Here is a 26,601-nt window from a genome sequence, read left to right as displayed (position 1 = left end):
AGCCATGACCTTGGCATTCTAGAGCTACACGTTTACTTTATGCTTAATAGACTTATATAGTTCTTATATAAAGCCAATTATAATTACTACAGACAAAAAGCCTGACTCACTCTCTCGCCCCAAAAAGAAAACCTTTTGCATTCTTAGAATTTTACAAAACATCTTCTTATGGACTGGTTTTCTAAAGGGGATTTAGCTCACTTTTTGGGGCCAATTTTGCAAAGCTCAGAGCTGCTTTTAAGTCTCACCATAAAACACTGAAGAAACGTCTTTCCAGAGCTCAAAACGGCATGTGTGTACATACAATTTTGTCCCCAAATTTAGCAAAGAATGTACAGACATGCCATTATTACGTTTTTGTGTTTGATGATTTAAATATATCAACACACTTCATATCATGTAATCGGTGCAAATCATATCATGTATCAGTGCAGACAGTCACCAGTGGTCATTTTCAGTGCAGTTACTTTGAAAGTGGATCACTAGACTGTTTGCTTTTATAATCAGGTTGCAGAGGGACAACACATTCAGATTTGCTGATCTGACTGGATTTTCTCCAGAGAAACCCCATCATTGCAGCACACATATAGAAACACACACACACATATATATAAATGCAGGGCAGAGCCATGGCCTCCCTGAGAAAACTGCTCACACACTTAAATGAGTACAGAAACTCACCAGAGGTATAAAAAAACAAAAACACACAGACACTGCCTGACAGATACTTACCACTGGCAGGCATGTTGGTCATGAGGGTCAGACTGTGCAGGACGAGACACCATGTTCTCAGAGAGGTGTTTGGGTACCAGGCCAGCACTGACAGGAAGCTACTGATGGAGGCTGACAGAGACAAACACTAGTCAAATACACACTGAACTAACAATCTGGCCAAACAACATGCTTCTTTCAAAGCAAAATACAGAGACTAGAAGAAAAGGAATGATCTGATTGGTCGAGAAATTTGAGATGCCCCAGTCAATGCTCACTCAAGTTAAAATAACACCTATAGAACAGGAATGTCGATTTAACGCATTAATGTAGTGCGCAAATTTTATGAAAAATAATGCATTAAAAAAATTAACGTAATTAATCATGCCCCCGACCACTGCATAAATTCTGTAATAAGGAATGTTCCTACCATCAGAGCAGTTCAGCTTTGGTGTACCACCTTTTGTTTTAGTGAGTCTGTAGTAGTAGAGGCAATTAACCTCGTGAAAGCAACAAACAGGCAGTACAGACTTCCACAGACACACTTTAATGTTTAATTACAGCTGGACCAAGCACAACAGAATTTTGATATCTCGAGACGTGCTTTTTTTAAAGTTTCAAACTACATTTAACTTGACACTAGGGCTGTCACAATTATGACATTTGGCTTATGATTGTCAAAATATTATTGCAATTATGACGATTAATTGTCTGTTTTAGCCTATCAGAAGCTAAATTAGGCTTGACATAATTTAATGGAATTTTCCAAGCTGCTTAAAGGCACAGTTAACTTATTGTTTGTAAACTTCTGACCCACTGGAATTGTGATATAGTCAATTAAAAGTGAAACAATCTGTCTGTAAACAGTTGTTGGAAAAATTCCTCATGTTGTGCACAAAGTAGATGTCCTAAACGATTTGCCAAAACTATAGTTTATGTGAATATATGAAATCTGTGGAGAGACTAAAAAATGAGTTCTAAAGACTTCAACCTAAGTGTATGTAAACTTCAGACTTCAACTGTGTATTATATTATTATATTATACAGTACAATAGCAAAAAGTTTCTGTCCTAAATTACGTTATTTTAAGGCTCTCCGTTTTAACGTATTAGAATCTGAACTATATTTTATATTACATTTTTAATTATTATATACAAAATTATCTTTATTTGGGGGCCTTTCCAGGAAATATTGATATGCGATTGTGATTAAATTAATCAGCACATCAAGTAATTATTTAGATTACAAACATTATCTATCGACAGTACGACTTTAATTTCGATCAAAGATCAAATATATGGCTGTTGTGTCCTAAGTGGTAATACAATAACACCAAATTCTCAATCATTTAGGTTAATCAAAGAATAAGATATCACTCTCAAAGCAAAAGGGTCAAAGGCAGCTGAAACTTCAGGGTTAATTATATTGAGTGCTCTATCAATCTGTTGGTGGATGTCACACCATGGTTAAGGGGGATTGTGGGTACTCGGCTGGCATTGAAAAGGAAAATGTCGGAGCCACTCTCATCTGACCCTCCAGAGCATGAACTCAAACTCAGTGTCAACCACAGCTGCAGCAATGACTCCAACTACAGAGAAAAACAAAGAGAGAGTGTCAAATAAATTGGTCTTCTAAGAAAGGTGGTATGATCCAATAAGCTGTGACTCCCAAAGTGCTTTGAAAAGTCATACTGTATTGTAAAACTCAGGTGTACATGACAAAAACGAACGTGTGTACCTGTACGTGGTGAACTTGCAACAAAGAGAAGAGTTTGTTGAAGCAGGTGCTCAACATGGGGATGGAAGAGGGCTGTACCATCAGACTGCTGCCTGGGGAAGAGTTGTGGAACCCTACATGCAAGAGAGAGTCATCTGTCCCATTTGCAGACTGGGCCACTGAGAGATTCACAGGAGCAATGATTATAAAAAGAACATAATTAGCACACAAATACTGTACAAACTGCATCTGCATGTTTGCATCTGTGTGTTTACTTCAAGGTCAGGTGGGTGTTAGGGCTATCAGAATTAAGTCTTGCGTTTGTGTGTACCTGAAGGGGAAGTGGATGTTAATGCCTGTATTATGGCATCTGCCTCCAGTGTGGCCATCATCTTCAGCATAAGCTCAGCCTGCTGTTCTAATCCCACCTCCAGCCGAGCATCCAAAGCTGTGGCACAAATAATGGCACTTGAACACATATCATAATTCAGGGCTTAAAGATACGATGGCCTGGGACCAGAGTGAGAGTGTTTTGGGCCATTTGATGAAATGTTTACTTGCCCTTTTTAGGCCAACTATTGTTGCAAGTTAAAAAAAAAAAATTTTTTTTAAATTGTTTCACGTTTGTCCTAACACATATAAAAACATTTAGCCAATTTTAATTCAAAGATGCATTCATTTTTGATGTGGGACCACTGAATATTTTGGCAGTGAAAGTACAAATTTAAATCACCAGACTGGATGGGGCAGCATAAAAAAATTCCTTATTGTTGAGCCCTCTAATTTCTTTTGTTTCAATCATTTATTTTCTGATGTTTCTCACCTTGAGACACAGACACTGAGAGGCTCTGAGATCCAGGCTTCTCTGCCACAGCGGCTGCAGGGGGTTTGGACACGGGTATGCCCATTCCCCCTGTGTAGGGGTTATAGCTGTACGATCCATAATCAGCACCCCAGTAATCATACCAGGTACTGCTGATTGGCTGCAAGAGAGAACAGGTAAAAAAAAAAAAACAACAACAAAAGACCTCAGACACTCATCTATGTGAAAAAAATAAAATAAAGATACGTCACTGTGGAAAGGGGTTAAAAATAGACCAACAACCCAGACAAGAGTGTTAGTTTAAATCAGTTCCAAATACTACAATAAATCATTAAGATACTGCTTAAAATGTTGATCTCAGATTTCTGTCTGGGGTGGAAGACAGAATACATGCAGTAATAGGAAAGCAGAGGAAGAGGTCTATACCTTAAAAACTTTGGCGGCGAGTGGATCTTTTTCCAAATCAATATCTAAAGGATCAATATCAACATCCATCAAGTCCTGTAGCAAGTCAAAGTCTATGTCTTTATCTTTTTCCAATGATGACAGTGGTGGAGCACCTTTGGGCAATGAAAAGACTTTTAATATTGCAAGAGCAGTGTACCAAGAGAAGCAACTACAAAGACAGCCTTCTTCAGGAAGACAGGTAGTCAAACTCCTCTCTGACGGACAGAGGGTCCAAACAGTGGATCGTTTACCCATTTTGAATTAAAGCAGCTGGTTACACATTGATCTAATGCACTGATCGATAAATGTTGATTTAGCGTATTATGACAAGGTTTTGTGTTTTTCTTTTTTTCTCCCCAATTTGGAATGCCCAATTCCCAATGCGCTCCAAGTCCTCGTGGTGGCATAGTGACTCGCCCCAATATGGGTGGCGGAGGACGAATCTCAGTTGCCTCCTTGTCTGAGACTGTCAGTCTGCACATTTTATCACGTGGCTTGTTGAGCGCATGTGGAGGCTCACGCTATTCTCCACGGCATCCACGCACAACTCGCCACGCACCCCACCGAGAGTGAGTACCACATTATAGCGACCACGAGGAGGTTAACCCAACGTGACTCTATCCACCGGGCCAACTGGTTGCTTAGGAAGCCTGACTGGAGTCACTCAGCACGCCCTGGATTCGAACTTGCGACTCCAGGTGTGGTAGTCAGCCTCTTTACTATTATGACAAGGTTTTAAACATTTAGAGCCAAACTTGAGAGTCAATTCAAATGCACTGTTCCAACCCCCTGTCCCCTGCATTTTATCACCGTAAAACTTACTAATAAAGAAAATAAAACAAAAAACAAACACAAAATATGCATTAGCTCTTCAAAGAGTATAAAATATATAAACATCAGATTAAGAAAGTTGAGGGTCCATGTGAGGTGAAGTGCTATTCGAGCAGGGTTATCAAACGCACTTTGGAACACAGAGGACATCCCAGGTGTACCTGTGATGATATCAGGTCCTAGGGGTTCATCGATTGTCTCCACCAGGGGAATGGGGGTCGGTTGGGGGAGTGAGTCATCAGAATCCACCACAACAGAGGAAGAGGAGGCCCCAGCCTCATCAGCCCCCACCCCCTCCATCCCATCCACACACACTGGAGACAAGAGTTCTCCTACAAACAGATCACACAGCATCAGTGCTATAACCCAACTTGATTTCTTCTAAATATTGTCTGTCTATATAAAATTACATAAAACTTAATACGCATTTCTAAATGTGAAAGAAATAAAACTTCTAAAACAAAATATTCTTGCCACTTTTAAAACAAATCACACCTGCGAGGATATCCTGCAGCATGCAGGTGAGGGAATACTGGGCCCAGGCTCCACCCCAGGAAATGTCCCCACGGTTGAAGTCCGTCCCCACTAGTAACAGCAGTAATCTCTCCAGCTGCTGTTCTGAAACAACCTCACACAGATGGATTGTGGGCCGTGTGGCATTTGCTATCCTGGCCAATACCTAAGCAGGTGGAGAAGATTTAACCGTAAATGCATGGGTCTTTCGCCAAACATTATTGCATACTATATATGTATCACAAATGGATCTACAAAATGCCCAGATAGAGTCAAATTTTCAAAACATTTTCAAGCCTGTTAGAAAATAATAGACTATAATATATTCTGATATATTTTGATGTTTTACTTTTTAAATATCAAAGAGATGACACAACAAATATAGAACAGGATTCATTACTTTGCAACTGACATTTCATGAGACGAAACTGGCCGTCAAACACATATTGAGCTACACATAACAAATAAGCTACACATATGCATTTTCTCAGGCACTTTGAGTCTAAAAAGACACACAACTTACATAATTTCAGTAGTACACCTAAATGTCAATAGCCAAATCATACTGTTCATGTGTTACACTTGCAAGAGTTTGCTTCTTCGTAGGCCTGTCGTGATTACTAAATAATTGTCTGATCGTGGTAATTTGATCTAACTGCGGTTATTTGAGATAACCACGATTATTGTGCACTTCAAATTCCAATCACATTTTAATGCCCAAATAAGGGAATTTTAACAAATATATAAATGCCATGAATGGCATGTTAGTGTCATTGAGTTGAACTCCGAGCGTCACTGAGCCACAACGCGGACGTCAACCAGTGCACCTCATGTCCGGAAGAGCGCGTGAAGCACTTCTCAAGTGCTCTGATGTGTGCGCCGTCAGCAGAGGCTCACGCCAAACTTCCACGAAAATATAAACAAACAAATATAAACTTTGAAAGTGCTCCGGCTTCACTTTAAACGATCATGTAATGGCAAATGTTACTGGTCATAGCGAGTTCATATACACAGTGACACAGAAGAGGAGACGCACGCTTACTCTATTTCTGTGGAGTGACGAAATTATGAAACACAAAGGTTTTGCTTTGAGAAATAAGGGCTTGTGGGTTTAATCAAAGAGCATTAAAATAACATGTGACATTGAAGAAATTAAGAAAATATTTTACTACTGTATAATATAATTATATAATATATTTACCAGTAATATGCATTTAATATATAAAAAAAATATATATTTTTTATTTTTTATAAAAATACATATATATTATAAAATATAAAACAACAGTGTAAATGTAAAAACTGACCAAAACGAAAGTTGACCAAAAATTGAGACATATTTTAAGTATTCAGAAATATTTTTTATATTTAAAACATTATTTTTTTTGTCATTCATAAATTTGTAAAGCCTTCAAAAGGAAATCATATATCCCTATTTTATTATTACATTTTTATATTTTAAGTTAAATATGTAAAAATGACTTCTTAAGGTGTGTGAAGCACACATGCACCTAAAGAAATATGACAATTAATCATCATAATCGCAATTATTTGTTTGAAAATTAATCGTCAGCCAAACTTCATAATCATAACAGCCCCTACTTCTTCGTCAAATAGCAATGTCAAATGTAAATCAAGTCAATCACTGAAACATCAGTGCCACCTTGAGTAAGAAATACCATGTATAATATGTGAACACGCATACGGTATACTGATAATTCACCATTTTCACAAAGAAAATCAACGTGATATAGTAGTCATTTGTATATAGTAATCATTTGTCTTGTAATAAATGAGGAAATATATATATATATATATATATATATATATATATATATATATATATATATATATATATATACACACACTGTATATATATATCCTGTGACAGTAGGCTTATATAGATATGAAATAATCATAAAAATATATGACTTATGGAAGTGCAAAAAAATAAAATAAATCCAATACACAAGCAGTTATAAAAGAAAATATATATTATTTGCAATTTTGCCATATTTAATTTTTTTTGACACTATTCAGAAGAGAAAGGGTGAGGAATTCTAAAGAGTAGGGTTGCACGGTAGACGGGTGCTACGGTAGTATTGCGATACTAAAGCTTCAAAATACTGACGGTGCCTCAGTATTTTTTAAATGGTAGTACTGTCAATACGGTAGTACCGTAAGTTTTGTATGTGCGGTAGTAAATATTATTTTCACCAAAAACTTCATTTGAATCAGACCTATGTCTGCAATAACATTAAAAATATAGTCTTTTCGAGCGGCGTCACCTTCACGCAGTGCCCTTTAGAGCGCAAAATGCCATTTAGAATTTGCCCATACATGGTATTGTTTTATTATTATTTTTTAATGAGTGGTTTTCCCATGCACTTATGATTAGATCACTTTCCTGAGCCGTGCAATCAAACCGGGGTGTGTGTTGTGTAATCTGCACTTGCGCTGCTGTTTACCAGGAAAGAGGGGCTGAAGCATCTGTAATAATGAAACAGCTGCTCAAAACAGTCTTTTCAACGTTACAATATCTTTATTTTTATGTTACCAACAATCAAAGAATCATAGAAATAATGTAATAAAATCTTAAAGCCGCTGACGTTTGAAATGGCTGTTTTGATGTGGCAAAGAATTTTATATTAGGTAACAAGTTAGTCCATTTCACCCTTCTCCCAATTCATCCATCAGTTATTTTCACCACTTCCAGAGCAACAAGTGGAATGGCTAGTTTCTAAGAACCACCTCTGCTATAACTGTGTTAAGATTAACAAACTGTCATGTGGTATAGTGATACTACTTGGTATTCTGATACTTTAGCTGGTATAGTATAGTAAGATATGATTATGGTATCGTGACAACCCTACTAAAGAGGTGTGGGCAAAACTCCAGGTACAGGTGGTGGAATGAGGTCCTGTGTCACTAAAGCCCGAGGTATGCATTAAAAGGTTAAAACATTTAAGATGGGCTTTCTTGAGCTAAAGCGCTTCTACAACCAATTACTCCAAGGTTACTGGTCAACACAGAGCCAATTTGATAAGCAGACATTGCCACATTTCTAAAAACTGTGAAGAAAAAGAGTCGCACCTTGCAGACGAAGAGAAGCAGGTCCGCGTGACAGGTGAAGTCCATGGAGAGGAGGAACAGAGCGAGCTTCTGGACGACGCAGATGCAGCGCTCGTGAGATAAAGTGAAAGGCAGGAGCTCGACCTCAGGGGTCTCTTTTGACACAGATGCCTCTGAGTCCAAGGTGGAGCGTGGCCATTCTGCTGTTCGCCTCAAACGGATCAGATCCTTAAAGTGCTGCCGAAGGGGGAAAAAACATGGTTATTTGACATTCCCTTTATACGTCAGATGTACATTACGACAACCGTAACTACTCCAAATGCTGTCCTATGCCCAAACCTAAGAGATATTCAAAAACAAAGTTAGTTATGTCACAAAGATAAGATGTCCAAAGGCTGAGGTTGGAGGTGTCACCTTGGACGTGGCTTGCTTGAGTTTGGCCTGTTCCACCAGCAGCTTGTAGGAGGAACCTTTGTTGCTCTGGATTTTCTCCTTCTCGATTTGCTCCACTAAAGCTTTCTGTTTGGCTTTCAGTAAATTTAACTGCTGCAATAAAAAGGAATTGAACAACATCCCCACTACAACTACAAAGGCAAATATTTTAAGAGCTGATTTCAAATTGGTATGCTAAACCATGAAATATAAGCACCCAATATGGGCAGTTGGGTGAGACACATGTACCTGTTTGTGGTGGACTAGCTGTTTACGGATCTTGCGTGAGTACAGACGATCTAAACTGCTGTTGCTGCCTTTGGCTGATCTGCTTGAGTTCTGAGACTGCAGACTGTTATTTATAAAGCTCCACTGGTTCCCTGATGTGATTGGAAAGAGGAAAAGACATGTCTGCTGAAGATAATCAAATCTCTAGTAGGTATACAAAAACACATCGGTTTAGCCATTGTGCTTGTCTTGTCTAGGATATCTTTATAAAACCATCAGACTGGTTTATGAATCATCTCTTAATTATCAACCACAGGTCTGTTCTGGAAGGTTCTCTCTGGCTTTCTATAATTCTACCTGTGAAGGATCTCTCCCTGTCTTTTCCACCCAGAGGTTTCTTGGCTGCAGTGGCTTCATCTTCCACGCTGGCCACATAGTCGAGTAGTCTGGAAACCAGCATGACCACCCAGCTGATCATGGGGATATCCAACACACCTTCAAACACACAAACACAACATTACATAAACACACACACATACAGACAGACATGCGTTTCATTACATTAAATCCAACACTAACAAAGCAAAACATTCTCTTTCACACACACACCTTCTGTCCTGCGGGGCTGTACTGCAGAGGTCTGTTGCAGAGGGGCTAACAGAGTGTCCAGCAGGTTTAACAATCCCTCCAGAACTCCACTGTTACTCAAAGATCTTTGGCCAATACAAGACAGCAGCATGAACACCCTGAGGAAATGAACACAGAGATAAACATGAAGAGTTCTAAGCATCTTTTTGAAACCTTAAGGAATATAAAAAAACATTCTCAATAGTCCTGTGCAAGACCAGAACTCATGGTAAAGATGTTATGCAATGCCTGTATGTACGTGTGTGCGTTTTTGCTTTACCTGTCCTGAGGGAAGATGAGCAGCTGCTCAGAGTTGTAGAGCTCCTGCAGGACGTTGGAGAGGAACTGGCCCCACCATCTCTCCCCACCACAGAGCTGAACCAGCAGCAGACCCGCGTGCAGACGGATCTTAGGAGTCCCGCTGATACAGAGCTGCTTAAAGAGCTCCTCACATGCCTGGGCATGAAACGTGTTCTGCAAGACTGAGGGCACAGGGTTACCTGAGAGAGAAATGGGGGGAAAAATAACCATAACATTTGACATTAAAATTTTAGTCACATTAATGCAGAAAGAGAAGATTAAAAAAAAAAAAAAAAAAGATAGGAGAAAATGAAGTTTAGATGTTTTGACATTAAAAATAAACACTGAATACTGAAACAGATGCCGAGTGTCAATTTTCAATAACAGCTGCAGTGCATTTCAGCAGGAAATTGAGTCAACATCAATGCTGCTGACCATATGTGTCACTCCATTCAATGACTCTAAACTGAAACTAATCTCTGGACATTTTTTAAATGTTATTTGGCCACATATCTGTTTCATTGACCAATCAACTTCCTCCCCTTTCCTGAACTCATTTAGCAATCATTCTTATTGGACAATTAAAAGGTCAAATCTTTTCAAAAACCTCTTAAAAAAATGTCCAAAAATAAGACTTGAAAACTAAAAGATAACATGAAATGGCTTTTTGTATTCTGACTTATAACCTTGGTAATCTGATTTATTTCTACATTAAAGAGAACTTTCAGCAAAATTGTAAATAAACAGATTTTCGTAAAAGTAGGCTATGGTGTAACTTGGTTAATATGACTTTTCCCTGGCTGCATGGATAGAAAAGATGTTTCAGAGGAAGAGAAAGTTGTTACATTTTTCTAATGAATTATGAAAATATTTATATACATTTATGCATGTTAAAGAATAAGGCCACGTCAACACAAATACATTTTCATTTGAAAACGCATCTTTTTCCCTACATTTTGGCATTCCATCCACACTGAGACAGCGTTTATGTCTAGTAAAACAGAGCTTTTCAAAAACACTCTACCAAGTGGATGAATTTGTAAACGCTGTCTTTGTGTTGTAGTGTGGACAGGGAAAACTGAGATATTCAGGAACGATATTCGGGAACAATGACGTATCCAAACCTAAACAATCATGGCGGCCAATGTTGTAGCAGCATTGTTGTGCCTGCTATCCATTTTAACAGCATTGTTAAAGATAAATGTTACCTTGTACAACCTTAACATTGCATTCCATAAAAGGCAACTGACCGTACATGGAACGGGGATTTTTCGCATGCACAGTAAGAGGATTTAAGCGTTTTCATACATTTCAGTGTGGACAAGCAACTTTTTGAAATGTTTGAAAATGACAGTGTGCTTCCACCCCTGGAGTCGCACGTTCGAATCCAGGGTGTGCTGAGTGACTCCATCCAGGTCTCCTAAGCAACCAAATTGGCTCGGTTGCTAGGGAGGGTAGAGTCACATGGGGTAACCTCCTCGTGGTCGCTACAATGTGGTTCTCGCTCTCGGTGGGGCACGTGGTGTGTTGTGCGTGGATGCTGCGGAGAATAGTGTGAAGCCTCCACACGCGCCATGTCTCCATGGTAACGCACTCAACAAGCCACGTGATAAGATGCGCGGATTGACGGTCTCAGACACGGAGGCAACTGTGATTCGTCCTCCGCCACCCGGATTGAGGCAAGTCACTACGCCACCACGAGGACTTAGAGCGCGTTGGGAATTGGGCATTCAAATTGGGGAGAAAAGAAAAAAAAAAAAGGAAAAAAAAGAAAGAAAATGGCAGTGTGAACAGAGCGTTTGGAATGTGAAAATGCTGCATTCATATTTCTCCAGATTAATGTGCACGTAGCCTAAACTGCACAAATCAATCTTGTACAGTAACACCAAGAACATTTGATTAGAAAACAAATGGTCTATCATGTTGTTTTGAAATAACGAGGTGTTCTTTAAACCAGCTGCCTCTCTCACCGTTACAACAGTGTAGCAGGCTGAGCAGGGTGTCCAGCAGGTATCTGATGATGGTTCTGAGCTGTTCTGTCGAAGAATTCTGAACAAGATCTCTGGGGTCATAATTCTCAGGCAGGTGTTTGCGGGTGGCCCCCAGAGACACACGCAACCTCTGTACGGCATGATGGGCTAGGTTGAGCTGCAGCTGCAACTGAATGCAGTCCTGGTACGCGGAGAAAACGCGGGAATCCTCTTCTACAGCTTTGTCAGGTTTACGCAGGAAGTACTGAGCATTATTAGCACTGTTAAGAGGTGGCAGGTCGATGTTCTGAAGCAGCGTCTCCAGCCGATGACAGGCCAGATTATACCTGCAAAAGAGATTAGCATATTTAGACTAATACGGCATGACCATTGTTAGAAATTATGGGGTGATATTTGCTGCCTGGAATAGATTTTCTGGGACATTGTTTACCTTCATGACAGCATTTTTTTTTTCTAACATAACTGTGTGTTGCCCATTTGTGTCAAATACTTAATGAATTGATGTGAATTAAATAAACTAAAGGAAATCTTCACTATAACATCCGAACACATAATTATATGACACTAGACATAAAATATGTCAGATAAAATTTTTTTTTTAAAAGATATCACCTCAAGGGCATATCTGAGGAATATTTGTCACTTTCGCCCCAAGCCCTGGTTAATTTCTGACCCTGAATCAGACCATGACAATTGTAAAAAAATATACTGTATACAGTACATAGCCCAGGTCCTTAAAACCAATCTGCATTTAAAACTATTATAACTAAAATCAAAAGTTTGTTAACTTCTTATTTTAAATATTTAAGTCAATGCTACTAACAGCTTGGTAGTCTCACTGACCTGCACTGAATGTCTTCCTGAAGGGCCACCATCATAGACAGATGCTGATCCAGGTCTGGCTGACTGGCGGCTTCGTTCTCGCCCCGCAGAGGATCATGCATCTGTTTTAATTCACTCTCCCACGGCAGGATGTAGGTGTGGCCATAATAGAAACCCAATGGGATTTTAGCACGGGCATTAGTGCTGCCGTATCGCCCAATCACAGTGATCTGGGGGAAGGGGCAAAGAGTGAGTGGCAGTGGAGGTGGTGGCTATTAAAACTGGCTGTCTGTGTGCTAAACAGAAAAACACTGCATTCGGTCATGATAAATGTATATAGACCTTCATGAATCTGCAGACAGGAGGGGGCAACAGGTCGTGTAGAATCAAAGAATGAGTGCTGATATCTGTAGCGACCACGAGTCGCCTCCCATCCACCTCCTCTCCAAGTGTCCAGATGTCGATGGAAAGGGAGGCCAAGTCGGTGCATGTGGGGATCAGCACATCCGTCAGCAATACTGGCCGGCCGAAATCTAGCGTCACAAACCTCCTAGCACCTAAAAAGGAGGAATATTCCTTAAAATACATAGTTGGAACACAATTCCTTACACAAGAAACTGATTGGAGTTCTCAGGGTGAGATCTCTAGAGTCAAAGCTCTAGAGAACGTTTAAGAATCTAAAGAGAGGGCTTAAATGTGAGGATCTTCAATGTGAGGAGTCAAAAGTGAGGATTCTCAGAACAAGTCCTTTTTTTAATATTTTTTTCTTGAAGTCCTCGTGGTGGCGTAGTGACTCGCCTCAATCCGGGTGGCGGAGGACGAATCTCATCTGCCTCCGTGTCTGAGACCGTCAACCCGCGCATCTTATCACGTGGCTTGTTGAGTGCATTACCACGGAGACATAGCGCATGTGGAGGCCAACGCCATCCACCGCGGCATCTACGCACAACTCACCACGCGCCCCACCGAGAGCGAACCACATTATAGCGATCATGAGGAGGTTACCCCATGTGACTCTACCCTCCCTAGCAACCGGGCCAATTAGGTTGCTTAGGAGACCTGGCTGGAGTCACTCAGTACGCCCTGGGATTCGAACTCGCGAACTCCAGGGGTGGTAGCCAGCGTCTTTACCACTGAACAAGTTCTTAAGAGTGTGCTCTTGAATGAGGACTCCAGAATAAGGAATTTCAAAGCAATAGTTCTATAGTGTTCTAGAATGAGGGCTCTGGAATGAGAATTCTCATAATGAGGTTCCATTGAGTGTTCTAGAATGATGGCTCTTAAGTGTTGATTCTCATAGCGAGAGGTCAAGAGAGGGTTCTGGAATGAGGGCTCTAGAGAGTGTTTAGAATGAGGGCTCTGGAATGAGGTTTCTCATAGCAAGTGTTCCAGAGACTGTTCTTAAATGAGGGCTCTAAATAAGGATTTTCATATCGAGAGTTCTAGAGTGTGTTCTAGAATGAGGGCTCTAGAATGAAGATTCTCATTGCAAGAGTACTAAAGTGTTCTGGAATGAGGGCTCTAGAGAGTGTGTTCAAGAAACAGGGCTCTTGAATGAGGATTCTTGAAGTGACAGTTCTAGAGGGTGTTCTAGAATGGTGTTTCTCAACTGGTGGTTCGTAACTCAAAAGTGAGTCATGGTCTATTCGGAATGGGTGGCCATGGTTCTGCCATTTACATTTTTTTGGCGGGCGCCCAAGTGAAATGTAGAACTGCCAAGGCTAATTTAATGATAATCTTGTGTTAAGCATGTTATACGCGTCAAAGTCTTCTTGTCTGATGTCGTGATGTTTTCTCGGTGGGATTAAAGCTTGTTTTTTAAGTGTAACAGAACAACTCGCGCAAATGATCTGCTTTGCTCTAATCTACTGTATCTCTGGCGTGCCTGCATCAACAGCCATTTGAACTCAAGCAGATACTTTATATTCTAGTTAGAGTTTTCTAGTTCAAATCGATATGGAGGAAGTCAAACCTCTCAAACAGGCAGCCCAGACATTACAAACAGCAGTGAGTTAGAACAGAGCAACACTGAGATATGCGTCAAAATATTTTTTTCTACTTATTTTTTTTTAATTATTCATCATCACCCTCACAAAACGGTTTCACAATTTTACAGCATTAACAGTAACTGTGATATTTTGACAAAAACATGTTATAGTTCCATATTAAATAATCTATTAGGTAGAATCTACACCATTTTCCATAAACACTATAATTTACAATTGTTATTATTATTATTATTATTATTATAAGGCTACTGTTATTAGAAAGACTAGCTACATTGACCTAACCATGTAATGAGAAGCCTTCGTGGACTTTCCTCTGCTTATATGTCAATGCACTGTAAATATAAGGGCATGTACATAAAGGGCTTTAATGTCTGGATCTCCAAGATTTCTGGACAAATTAGGAACAGAGTTTTCCTGTGTATTATATGTTCTGTTTGAATGACGTTTGAAATTATAATAAATATAATGGGCACATGTAAATATGCTCATCAACTTTTAAAAGGGGGGAGAGAAAACTTCCTGAATTTTCTGTTGTTGACACCAATAACAAAAATAATGTCACTTGATACATGCATTATACTTGAAAACATTGAACAAAACCATGCAAGATAAAAGAATATCCTACCCAGGATACAGTACAAACGGGTTTTTTTTTTTTTTACTATGGTGGGTCACCACTTGATGTCCAATGTAAAATCTGGGTCCCGAAGCAGAACCAGTTGAGAACCACTGTTCTAAAAGGCTGGATCTGGAATGAGAATTCTCAACACCGGGGTTCCAAAGAGTGTTATGGAATGAGAGCTCTAGAGAATGTGTTTAGAATGAGCACTCTAGAGACTGTTAAAATAAGGATTTTCATATTGTGTGTGTTATAGAATGAGGGCTCTAGAATAAGGACTCTCATTGCAAGAGTGCAAGAAAGTGTTCAGAAATGAGGGTTCTAGAAAGAGGATTCTTTTAGCGAGAGGTCGAAAGAGGGTTCTATAACGTGGTCTCTAGAGAGTGTGTTCTATGAGGGATTTAGTGTGTTCTCTAACAGGGACTACAATCAGGATTCTCATATTGAGGGTTCCAAAGAGCACATTCTAGAATAAGGGCTCTAGATAGAGAGTTCAAGAGCGAGGACAACTGAAGTAAGGTGATGAGGTACCTGAGTGCATCCGCTCAATTATTATAGACTGGTGTGGTGGAGGCTGTAGGAAGTGAGAGGCCTGTGAGAGAGCCAATGCCAGGCCACTTCCTATGGGGTTCTACAATGAGAACACACACAAACAGAAACACAGGTTGTAATTTACTGTATTTACCATCCAACATCTGCTAGCTGAGCACAAATCACAGGTTCCAAGTCACATTAACAACACCACAACACACTATCCATTACTCATTAGCCTCTGCTATATTGCACAAATCGCCTGTGGCGAAGATCACAATTTATTCCTAATTAAGGAAAGAGGATTGAACAGGATTGTTTAAAATTAAAATGCTTTGAATACATAAAGCAGGGTGAGGTTTTCAGGACTGACCGGTTTGGCTTTCTGTGTGTTTTTATTCTGTGCTGAAAGGTTCACAGGTGGAGGATCAATGACAGATCCTGGGAAGAGCTGAGCCAATTCCACACTGATGGCCGCTGACACAGCTTCATTCGGCGGGGTGAGAGGAGGCGTCATGAACAGCGGGGTGGTTTTAGGGGTGGGAGGGATGACGTCTGAGGGGTGAATGAAGAAGCCCGGGGCAGAGGATGGGTTGGACGGCACCGAGTTGACAACACCTGATGCTGCGGTGGCTGCCGCTGAGGTCTGGTGGAGTTTGGCCTCCAACTTGGCTTTCTGCTTCATTAGATAATCAAGGCCACAAAATCATATGTCTATGATTACTGAAATAATCAGGAAATCAATATTAATATGAATAAAGAAAGTTCTGGGTGTGTGAGGTGGGATTTGTATGTTTGACCTGCTGCTGCAGTTTCAAAAGCTGCTGTTGTTTCTCCTGAAGGACTTGCAGCTGCTGCTCAGCAGACACCATGGCGTGAGACAGTGACTGCAGGGCCACCTGCGCAGCCGAACTCAGGGCTGTGGATGCCTCACCGACGGTCCCAGCAGACAGCCCTGTCACAGTGGGCGTCACACCAAATGTGCTCACTGCAAAAGCATGAAAAGATCAAACAGGCACAGATCACAGGTCTCAGGATGTGTTGCGGTCCATGGCGGTGACACAATTCAATGACATCTGAGGTATTTCCTCCACAGTTGAAGTATCATTAGTAGTCCCAGCAATTATAAGTACAGCAGGTGTAACATGCCAAACATAAGTCTTGTTCCAGCATATTATTTTGCATTTCTGAATAAGGTGGTAACTGTATGAGAGAGAAATGGAAAAGAGGTATATGTACCAGTGAACATACTTGCGTCGTCCCTCTCCACTCTGGTGCCATCACTAGTGGAGACGCAAGTAAAGTGCAGGGGTTCGACCTCCAGCAGGCCGGTCAGAGCTGTGAAACTGCCCTCTGCCGCCCCGCTGCTGTTCACCTTCCCATTACCTGACATAACACACTAAAACCATTACACTGCTGTATTCCTACAGTGTTGCTCTGATATACATTTATGAATGTAAAGATGTGAGGGAAAATGCATTGACACACCTGAGAGAATGTCGGAAAGGTCGATCTCATCCGATTGGACCCCAACGCTACTACTAAAAGCATTCTTACAGGAAGACCCGCTCACCTCCAGGTCAAATAGCACTGGGTCGAATGGAGACCCATACAGACCGTATCTGGATAGAAAACCCAATTAGTTGGTTACAGGATTAATGACACATTAACACTTCATCTCCTTAAATTAACCATATCTAAATTCCTAGAAAACAACCTTTTACATTCCAGTAAAAAAAAAATTAATATCTGTTTCACTTGTCTAAGGAAATTCCCCCAAATTCCCAGAGAAAATAGTCAGCATCTATCTTTTTTTACAACTGACTTGCAGTAGCAGCAGCAATTCTAGCATATTTTAAGTGCAACACATTCAGAAGTGAATCTGGTCAGCTGACCTGGTCTGCAACAGAGCCTCCAGTGGTGTCAGGCGGTCCTGCAGCTGCCGAGAGACAGCTGTGAGCAGAGAGGCGCAAGCGGTACTGCAGTCAGCCAGGTCCTCATCTTTCACGTAATTTAACAGGACAAAGTACCAGAAGACAGATCCTGAAAAAAGGCAATTCAATTTAAGATGATCTTAACTAAATCAACTACATTTTTAAGCAAATTGTCCATTTTCACTAAGTAACAACTTTTCAATGGAACAAACAAATCTACTATCTGCTATCATGAAATTACCTCCTGTGGCTGCAGCAGGCAAATAAGGCATATTATCCAGAAGAGCTCTAAATAGAGCCTGTCCAAAACTCTGCTGACCAGGGTCTCCTTTACCGGTACTGAAAAACCAACAACATTCTTAAATTAATCTTAATGAAAATAACATTATTGCTTCTGCACAAGTAGAAAGCAGAGCCTAGTTCATGTGTTCTGCCATGAGGTCATTAAACAGAGGCTGCAATCTCACCTAATACAAAGTGCAAGAAAGCGAGAGCATTTATGAGCTATACTGCGACCAGCCTCGAAGAAACACGACCTGATGATATCCATCAGCCGTCTCCTAGTTTTGGTCAGAAGCCCCTCCTTCCCCTCTCTCAAACTGAAGTACAACAGGATGATAAAATTCATTTAAAAGACAAAAGATGAAACTGGGAGACTAGAATACTGTACATTCAGTTTAAAAAAAAAAAATTGGCTCCCTAATTCACAATGCCTGCTCACCTGCAGGGTCCGTTTGAGTAGACCCCGGCCAGCCAGCAGAGGATGTCCAGGATGAGACTCTGACAGTGCTCTGAGCTCAGCCTGTCCTCTCCACGCTTACACAAACCTCTTAGCAGCTTCTCGTGGAGCTCAGGAAACTGAAGCATCGCACAGCGTTGCACTCTGTGAAATCAGAGACAGACAGCACATAATGTTTATGGACAGACTGCTGTATTCATTCAACTGAAACGGGTAATAATTCCCTACGGTGTATTTACAAATAATGTGAAAGCCAAGACAGGGGCTGTTGTTATGGTAATCTTGTACAAGACATAACATATTAATATAAGAGGGAACATACTGGAGGTATACTAGTATCTCTCACCGTTCTTTGGGTACAGACGTTTTCTTAAACCTCCTGATTGTGACAGACACTTCCTGGAGCAAGTCACAGCCTCTCAGGTTATCAGGCTTTTTAGGGACAGCCTGAGGATCTGCTTTAGACGTGGAGGCCTTTTCCTGAGCAAGACAGAAAGATTAGAAGTTTTTAGAAAATGTAAAAAATAGCGTTGCAGTGGTGGCCATCCTCTGGGCCGTACTTATTGCCCTGCAAGGTCAGAGAGATTTCTTTGATAAAACAATGTTGCTCTACAGCCACTAGAGGGCAGAAATTCAACAAATTTGTGTCACCTAACAGCGTTAAAACAGAAATTGTTTTGGGAAGACTTGAATGAGTTCAGCTCTGATTAACATCCATTGGCAATGACAGAAAGGGTTAAAAACTACATTACATCTAATTTTATTTAAAATGGTACAAATAAAAAGTCAATTATAACCCAACTGGGCAAACTCTGGAGAAGCCTCAGACTTTAACATAATTCTAGTGTTGTTACGGTACCAAAATTTCAGAAGTCTGTGCCGATACCAGTGAAATTTCACTGTTCTCGATACTAAATTTCAATACCACAGCAAAAATTTGTTTCCTTTAAGTGTTTCTCAATTTAGTATGCATTGCTTGTTTGTAAGTAAGGGCCTTTTTTCCTTTTGTTTTATTATTTTTCCAAAATTCTGTTTTAAAGTACAATTTAGTTTTATCATCAAAATGGTGTCTAATCAAATTAATTCAAATTAAACCTTTAACAAGTAAAAATGACTTTTCAACATACAATTGCATTTAACAATCTTTTATTCAGTAAAATTGCACTTTTGCATGTGATATACTGCTTAATGTCTATTATTATTATTATTTCTCACAAATCATTATTTATTATCATTATCAGTGAATACTACATTTTACTAAACAGTTGTAATATATTTCTGTTGCAATTTCCTGAATTTCAGGCACCTAACTTTTTTGAATCATGCTTTTATTTTGACGCAAGATTTTATTTTGACGTATTTGTCGGAAGCTCCACTTCTGATGGATAAACATGGCCCAGTGTGATTTTTAAAGTGCAAATGCTGTGATTTAATTATAAAAATATATTGTCTGCATGTGCTCTGCTTTGTCATCTCTCATATAATGTGAATGAGTGTCCAGAATACGAGCAGTCTGCTTCACACATTCATTTAAAGCATGCAGCTCATGCAGACTAAGATTGCAGCCTTTCGTGGTTAAATAATCATACTAGGACATAATTAATTTGATTAACAGTCCATTTAAGTGTAAAAGGAGTAAAACCACATGTTCAAATAACAGTGTGAGCATTTGAAAGCAGTTGTGTATCAGTCAAACAGAATGCGTGTACCGAATTAAGTCAGTGCTCGGTACTACCGGTACTACAGAAACACTGGTATTGTGACATCTTTTTTTTTGTACCGACTTGGTACCGAAGTATCGGTACTTTTGACAACACTACATAATTCTATTCAAAATGTATTTCCAGGCTGGTACTGGATTTTCTAGGCCAGTGTTTGTGCTGTACCTTGGTTGCCTGAGCCCTCTGCAGGAGGGAGGACAGTGAGTGAGCTTTACTGCTGTGAGGTTTGGCTGAAGGCATCCGCACCACCGGCCTCAAGCTCTCATCCAGGCCCTTATCACTCACTGCTTTTATGTGCACCAGAAACGAACGGTACTTGCCTCCTGCCATGCCTGGAGAGAAACAGGGATGAAAAGTACAAGAATGAAAGGGGAACATAAGGGCACAATAACTTGTCTTTCACTCAAAAAAAGTACAGAGAGGGAGATTTTCAACAGAACCCTAAATTATGACGTAGGTTTTATAATGTGTCAAATAAGTACAGAGAAAAGACTTAGGAATAAAAAAATTAATTGATTAATTGATTTTCTTTATCTCTCTTATGAAAATACAAAGGTCTTTTAAATACTGCATATATTCGATGTCAGTGCAGCTCTGAACTGGCTGACAGCTTTTTTTCTAAAGGGATAGTTCATTCAAAAATAAAATGTATTTACTCCAAACCCGTATGACTTACTTTCTTCCATGGACACAAAACATCCTGCCTAACATCTCGTTTTGTGTTCCAAGAAAGAAAGTCACATACATTTGGAACATTAAGTGAGTGACTGAATGGTGATTTTTTTTTTGTGTATGTGTTTAAACTATCACTTTAATGCAAGTCTACTATCATACTGCTGGGTGAGTGGGAATGGTTACTATAAATGGCTTGATGACTGCTCAGACAGACCCTTGAGGAGTTTAGGACTAGTAAGGCTCAGCATCCCTGCATGTCCAGACAGATCCAGTCCACTGGACAACCACACTGGTCCACACAAGATATCATCCTTGTGCTCCTGCAGAAACGGACACAGCCTGGAGCCTGTGAGTGACAGAGATGTATCCTTTAATAAAGCTAGCAGGTGTTTCAAAGGTGAAAATATTCTGTCAATGGGCTTTTGACCCCCTCTCTCCCCCTCCTCACTGAACTCTTACCTGGTGACTGCTCAATGTCCATGAACTGGATGTCCTCTGAGAAGTCATGTAGGTGTGGCTGTCCGTTCTTCTCTCCATTTGAGTGCAGGATGTGAGACAAGGGGAAGACAATCTGCCTGTCCACTGTTGTCTCTGCGGTCCCAAGCAACAAAAATAAACCATTAAATCTTACAGATTGGCTCAAAACTTTTAACCTTTTGATACAATAAAAGATAAAGTCTGGCAGCCATTTAAGTTCTGGCAGATCTAAACAGGATCTAATAGTCAAAGGTAAACAATGAGAGTGAGAGTTTGTTCCTAGACTCACCATTGACTTTGCCCAGGCCTGGTGCTTTGTTCTTCAGCAGTGTGACCTGGATCTGAGGGATGTTTGTAATACTGCTGTTCAGCACAAACTTGAAGTCCACATGTCCCACCATGCAGGCTTTGGGCAGGACCAGCTCAAACACATGTTCATCCCAACTGGAACTAAGAGATATAGATAAGGCATTACATGCAGAACAAGAATGTGTGGTGACATGCACATACCAGAGTTTCGCCAAATAAATTTTGGTGCCTGCCAACGTGTTCGAGAATTATAAAGTTCACTGGATGAATTGGAAAAAATTTGGTCATCTAATTTCGGTGGTTTTCTGCACTGTAACGTGATGGGTTCCCACTCTTTTCAAGGCACAATTTTCCAGGACATTTAATGTGCCCAACAATTGTAATATTTCAGCAAAAACACACTTTTCCATTTATATGGAGCTTTTATTTTAGCGTTTAGTGTTTTTGGTGGTACTTTCTCACCTCCAGAGAAGTAGTTAGCTACATGGCCCAGTGTGATAATTAATCCCCATAAATCTGTGATTTAATTAAATAAATACTAGGCATGTAATGATACATATATTTCACGATACGATGCAAAGCATGTATAATACGATACAAAAAAAAAAAAAAAACAGCGCCCACAAATGTTTTGCTCAAACTTATTCAAGGTTTCGACATAAATGTCTTTTAAATAAAAACAAATGACACAACAGTCACTGACATTGGCAACAAAAAGTAGAGCTCTATAATAAAGTAACTTAAACAACAGCACTGCATTAATTTAGTTTGATTGTAATGAGAAAAACTCATATGAACAATTTTTATGATTTTCTTGAGAAAATGTAGTGTCTACATGCAAGTCATTTATATTTGTACAGCATTTTTCACAATACACAGTTTCAAAGCAGCTTTATAGAACATCAAGCCTTAAAGTCGTAAAGCCTCCAGAGAGCAAGCTGAAGTGATTTTACCAAGGAAAAAACTTCTTTCAAATGTTATTTAGAGGTAAGAAAAAAAAAAAAAAATCTCGAAAGGAACTTGACTTCTGGTTTTACAATATCTGTACGTAATCCAATATTATGTGCAGGCTTGAGCAAAAACCGATCAGCACATGTACAGTGCATTCATAAAGCATTCAGACCCCTTGATTTGTTTTCACATTGTGTTATGTTGCAGCCTGCAGAAATGTTTAAAAAAAAAATTCACATCAATCTACACTCCATATCCCATAATGACAAATCAAAAAACAGATTTTTGATAACTTTACAAATGTATTAAAAACAAAAACTGAAATATCACACTGACATACGTATTCAGACCCTTAACTCAGTACTTACTGTAGTTGAAGCACCTTTGGCAGCAATTACAGCCTCGAGTCTTTTTGGGTATGCTGTGACAAGCTTTGCACACCTGGATTTGGGGATTTTCTGCCATTCTTCTCTGCAGATCCTCTGAAGCTCTGTCAGGTTGGATGTGGACTGTCAGTGGACAGTCATTTTCAGGTCTCTCCAGAGATGTTTGATTGGGTTCAAGTCCGGGCTCTGGTTGGGCCACTGAAGGACATTCACAGAGTTGTCCCTAAGCCAGTCTTGCGTTGTCTTGGCTGTGTGTTTAGGGTCATTGTCCTGTTGGAAGGTGAACCTTCAGCCCAGTCTGAGGTCCCAAGCACTCTGGACCAGGTTTTCATTAACGATATCTCTGTATATTGCTGCGTTCAGCTTTCCTTCAACCCTGACCAGTCCCCCAGTCCTTGCCGCTGAAAAACACCCCCACAGCATGATGCTACTACCACCACCATGCTTCACCGTTGGGATGGTGTTGCGCAGGTGATGACTGGTGGCTGGTTTCCTCTAGACATGACGCTTGTACTTGAGGCCAAACAGTTTAATCTTCGTTTCATCAAACCAGAGAATCTTGTTTTACACAGTCTGAGAGTCCTTTTGGTGCTTTTTTGCAAATTCCAAGCGGGCCACTCTGCCATAAAGCCCAGATCGGTGGAGTGTTGCAGTGATGGTTGTCCTTCAAGTTTCTCCCATCTCCACACAAGATCTCTGTAGCTCAACCAGAGTGACCATCGGGCTCTTGGTCACCTCTCTTACCAAGGCCCTTCTCCCCCGATTGCTCAGTTTGGCTTGGTGGCCAGCTCTAGGAAGAGTCCTGGTTATTCCAAACTTCTTCCATTTAAGGATTATGGAGGCCACTGTGCCCTTTGGAACCTGCAATGCAGCCAAATTTTTTTTTGCAGCCTTCCCAGATCGGTGCCTCGACACAATCCTGCCTCTGAGCTCTGCAGGCAGTTCCTTTGACCTCATGGCTTGGTTTTTGCTCTGATCTGCATTTTCAGCTGTGAGACCTTATATAGGAAGGTGTGTGCCTTTCCACATCAAGTTCAATCAATTGAATTTGCCAGAGGTGGACTCCAATAGAAGTGTAGAAACATATCAAAGATGATCCAGAGAAATGGGATGCACCTGAGCTAAATGTCAAGTGTCATAGCAAAGGGTCTGAATACTAATCACATTGACATTTTTTTTTTCCTTTTTAATAAATTTGCAAAGTTATCTAAAATCTGGGGTTTGCTTTGTCAATTTGGGGTATGGAGTGTACATTGATGTGAAAAAAAATATTTAAAGCATTTTAGCATAAGGCTGCAACATAACAAAATGTGAAAAACATTAAGGGGTCTGAATACTTTATGAATGCACTGTAAATTCGACAAGCTGTAACATTACAATCTACTTGCCGTTTGCCATCAATCTTCTCGCCTATGTACTGTGTGTTGCTCTGTTGTCCTGTTTCGCAGCTCTCAATGTTGCGCTGCTTGGTTTTAATTACACTATAATGTGTTTATGTATCATACAGTACGATACATTTAGTATTGAATCGTGAGCTTCGTATTGTACGATACAATATGATACAATATTTTTTTTACACCCCTAGAGTCCTCTGCTCTATGTCATCTTGCACACACGAGAGCGCACGTGATGATCATGATGAGGTGTTATCAGTGAATGAGGGGTCGGCTTCACACATTAATTTTGAAGCATGTATCACTTGCAGAATATAAACGTATTCAATTAAAGCTTTTGCAGTTTAATTATCACAATAGGACATATCGTAGTTTTACATTCAAACATTAATTTTCACCCAAATACGTGATATTCCATGACATTGTCCAATTGTTGCATTATTGAAGATTAACCAACTACCAGCTTAGGGTGTGAATTCACTATAAAAAAAACTAAAATAAAAAAAATCAGTGGTCTGACTGTCATCGTTGTCCAAAGTTTATAACTCAAATGTTTTTGTGGTTAACGCAACAGCAATATTGGAACTAAAAAAATCGTATTTTGTACTATACCAATACTTACTATTTTTTTCAGAGCAAAGCAGAGATGACAGCAGAGAAAGTATGTGACAGGGATCTGTTCATGACTGCTGACGTTGTTTTACAATGTGCAGCCCCCAGCAGTGACTCCTATTACCCGTTACCATGTTTTTGTACATGTAACAAAACTCTTGTTAGCAACAGACAAACAGTTCTATAATACAAAATAATTTTCCAGGACATTTTGGTATTTTTCAAATTTTCCATGACTGGAAAACTGCAGTGCAAAATTCCAGGTTTTCCAGGACATGTGGGAACCCTGTGGCTGCTTTCCTAACACTCACACTTTCTCCTTTATCCTGTCAACTAATTTTGCATGCTACTACAGGTCTGAGCATATGAGTGTGTACCACTTTCGCTCTGCATTTTCACAGTGTGTTTTATATGTGTACCTGTCACTCTGTAGCTTCCATGTGCGTGTGTGTTGAGCTGCGTCACCGTGGTGCTGCTGGTGGAGGTGTTGTGGATGACGTCTTTGCTGCTGCTCTTGTTGCACCTCCACCCAGCAAGGGGGCACTGTGGCCGAGAAGCGTGGCGTTAGCGTTTCAAACTGTGTTAGTTCCACCAGAGAAGAAAGAGTCTCTACAGTCAATGGCTGGTCCACAAGGAGTTCAACTCCTGAAAACAGACACAAGCCTAACTGTACCATACATACGTAACACTTCCACAGATACCAGCCAAATCCAAGGCACCATTATACAGAAAGTGCATTTGAACAGAAAAAGAAATATGGCAGATCATTACTTAAAGCAGATTATGGAGCTTATGGAGAATGTAAAGAGAAAAAAAATTCCAAAAAGCACATATCAAGAAAGATGAGAGAAGTGCATAGCGAGATATGCGGATGATGCTGTTATCTAAGTATATGCAAAAAATAAGCAACAAGCTGCACAGGAATTATCAACTGCAATGGATTATGTTTCTCAATGGTGGGTTGAATCTTGTCTACATCTCAAATGTAACAAAAGCTGTCTGTTTGTTCTTTACAAAAAGGGAAGATTGTGACAGACTGAACTGGAAGTATGTGTCCTTGGACAGAAGCTTAATTTATTACAGTAATTTAAATATTTGAATCATAATTGACTCAAACTTATTTTAAACAGGTGAAGTTGTAAAACTGAATATTATTTGGCAAATTTTAGATTTATTAGGAATAATCTGACCACAGAGGCAGCAGTTTTCTTTGCAATGCAATAAATGCAATGTTTCTTCCTCATATTACATACTGCATGACTACATGGACACAGACATGTAAATCTGTCCTTAGGCCTGTTGAAACAGTGTAGTAGCAAGCTCTTGATTTACTAGACACAAATTAAAGTTTTTTTTTTTTATTATTACTGTCGTATTTTCGTTAAGTATGATTTCTTGGGAAAATGTTACTGAAATTGCTGATTTTTAAATTTCAAAAATACATCCACAATTTTTAAACAGTTCAGCATTAAAACTCAAAAGGGCTGGTGCTATAGGGGTGATTGTAAAATGCCATTAAAATATAGAGTGCTTTTGGTCCATTAGCTTTTGCTTTTAGAGCAACCCATGCCTGGAATGGACTTACAGCTGTTTTGAAAGATTTAATATGTCATGGTGTTTTATCTAAAAAATAAAAATAAACGTCTGGTTATTGTCAAACCAGAATTAATGCTAGCGGTATTGTCTTAGGGATCCTATATACTGTGTTTGTGAATCTCATGTTTTTAGGAT

The 26,601-nt window shown here is 39.8% G+C and overlaps 1 protein-coding gene across 8 annotated transcripts in view; it reads right to left on the bottom strand.

Annotated features, from left to right (window-relative positions):
* Window positions 1-26,601, bottom strand: part of birc6 (baculoviral IAP repeat containing 6) — a 149,578-nt gene that overhangs the window by 89,806 nt on the left and 33,171 nt on the right. For 2 of the 8 annotated variants that reach the window (XM_051646496.1, XM_051646497.1), the window contains exons 12-43: window positions 25,290-25,515; window positions 21,508-21,668; window positions 21,201-21,332; window positions 20,956-21,087; window positions 20,232-20,398; window positions 18,692-18,825; window positions 18,328-18,489; window positions 18,074-18,205; window positions 17,848-17,945; window positions 17,568-17,715; window positions 17,161-17,294; window positions 16,912-17,058; window positions 16,473-16,660; window positions 16,046-16,348; window positions 15,673-15,772; window positions 12,856-13,070; window positions 12,535-12,743; window positions 11,671-12,017; window positions 9,681-9,900; window positions 9,383-9,519; window positions 9,131-9,268; window positions 8,795-8,925; window positions 8,528-8,659; window positions 8,135-8,350; window positions 5,024-5,207; window positions 4,660-4,860; window positions 3,677-3,810; window positions 3,251-3,410; window positions 2,759-2,875; window positions 2,449-2,606; window positions 2,173-2,299; window positions 733-843 (exon numbers count right to left, since the gene is read on the bottom strand). In XM_051646496.1, coding sequence (XP_051502456.1) covers window positions 733-843; window positions 2,173-2,299; window positions 2,449-2,606; window positions 2,759-2,875; window positions 3,251-3,410; window positions 3,677-3,810; window positions 4,660-4,860; window positions 5,024-5,207; window positions 8,135-8,350; window positions 8,528-8,659; window positions 8,795-8,925; window positions 9,131-9,268; window positions 9,383-9,519; window positions 9,681-9,900; window positions 11,671-12,017; window positions 12,535-12,743; window positions 12,856-13,070; window positions 15,673-15,772; window positions 16,046-16,348; window positions 16,473-16,660; window positions 16,912-17,058; window positions 17,161-17,294; window positions 17,568-17,715; window positions 17,848-17,945; window positions 18,074-18,205; window positions 18,328-18,489; window positions 18,692-18,825; window positions 20,232-20,398; window positions 20,956-21,087; window positions 21,201-21,332; window positions 21,508-21,668; window positions 25,290-25,515 — 5,301 coding nt within the window. The remainder of the gene's footprint in view (window positions 1-732; window positions 844-2,172; window positions 2,300-2,448; window positions 2,607-2,758; window positions 2,876-3,250; window positions 3,411-3,676; window positions 3,811-4,659; window positions 4,861-5,023; window positions 5,208-8,134; window positions 8,351-8,527; window positions 8,660-8,794; window positions 8,926-9,130; window positions 9,269-9,382; window positions 9,520-9,680; window positions 9,901-11,670; window positions 12,018-12,534; window positions 12,744-12,855; window positions 13,071-15,672; window positions 15,773-16,045; window positions 16,349-16,472; window positions 16,661-16,911; window positions 17,059-17,160; window positions 17,295-17,567; window positions 17,716-17,847; window positions 17,946-18,073; window positions 18,206-18,327; window positions 18,490-18,691; window positions 18,826-20,231; window positions 20,399-20,955; window positions 21,088-21,200; window positions 21,333-21,507; window positions 21,669-25,289; window positions 25,516-26,601) is intronic. The other 6 variants (XM_051646500.1, XM_051646501.1, XM_051646502.1 and 3 more) reach the window with 5 other exon arrangements.

Source organism: Myxocyprinus asiaticus, chromosome 20 (genome assembly GCF_019703515.2).
Source record: "Myxocyprinus asiaticus isolate MX2 ecotype Aquarium Trade chromosome 20, UBuf_Myxa_2, whole genome shotgun sequence".
Classification (NCBI taxonomy): Eukaryota; Metazoa; Chordata; class Actinopteri; order Cypriniformes; family Catostomidae; genus Myxocyprinus; species Myxocyprinus asiaticus.
This window is presented reverse-complemented; position numbering and strand designations above follow the sequence as displayed.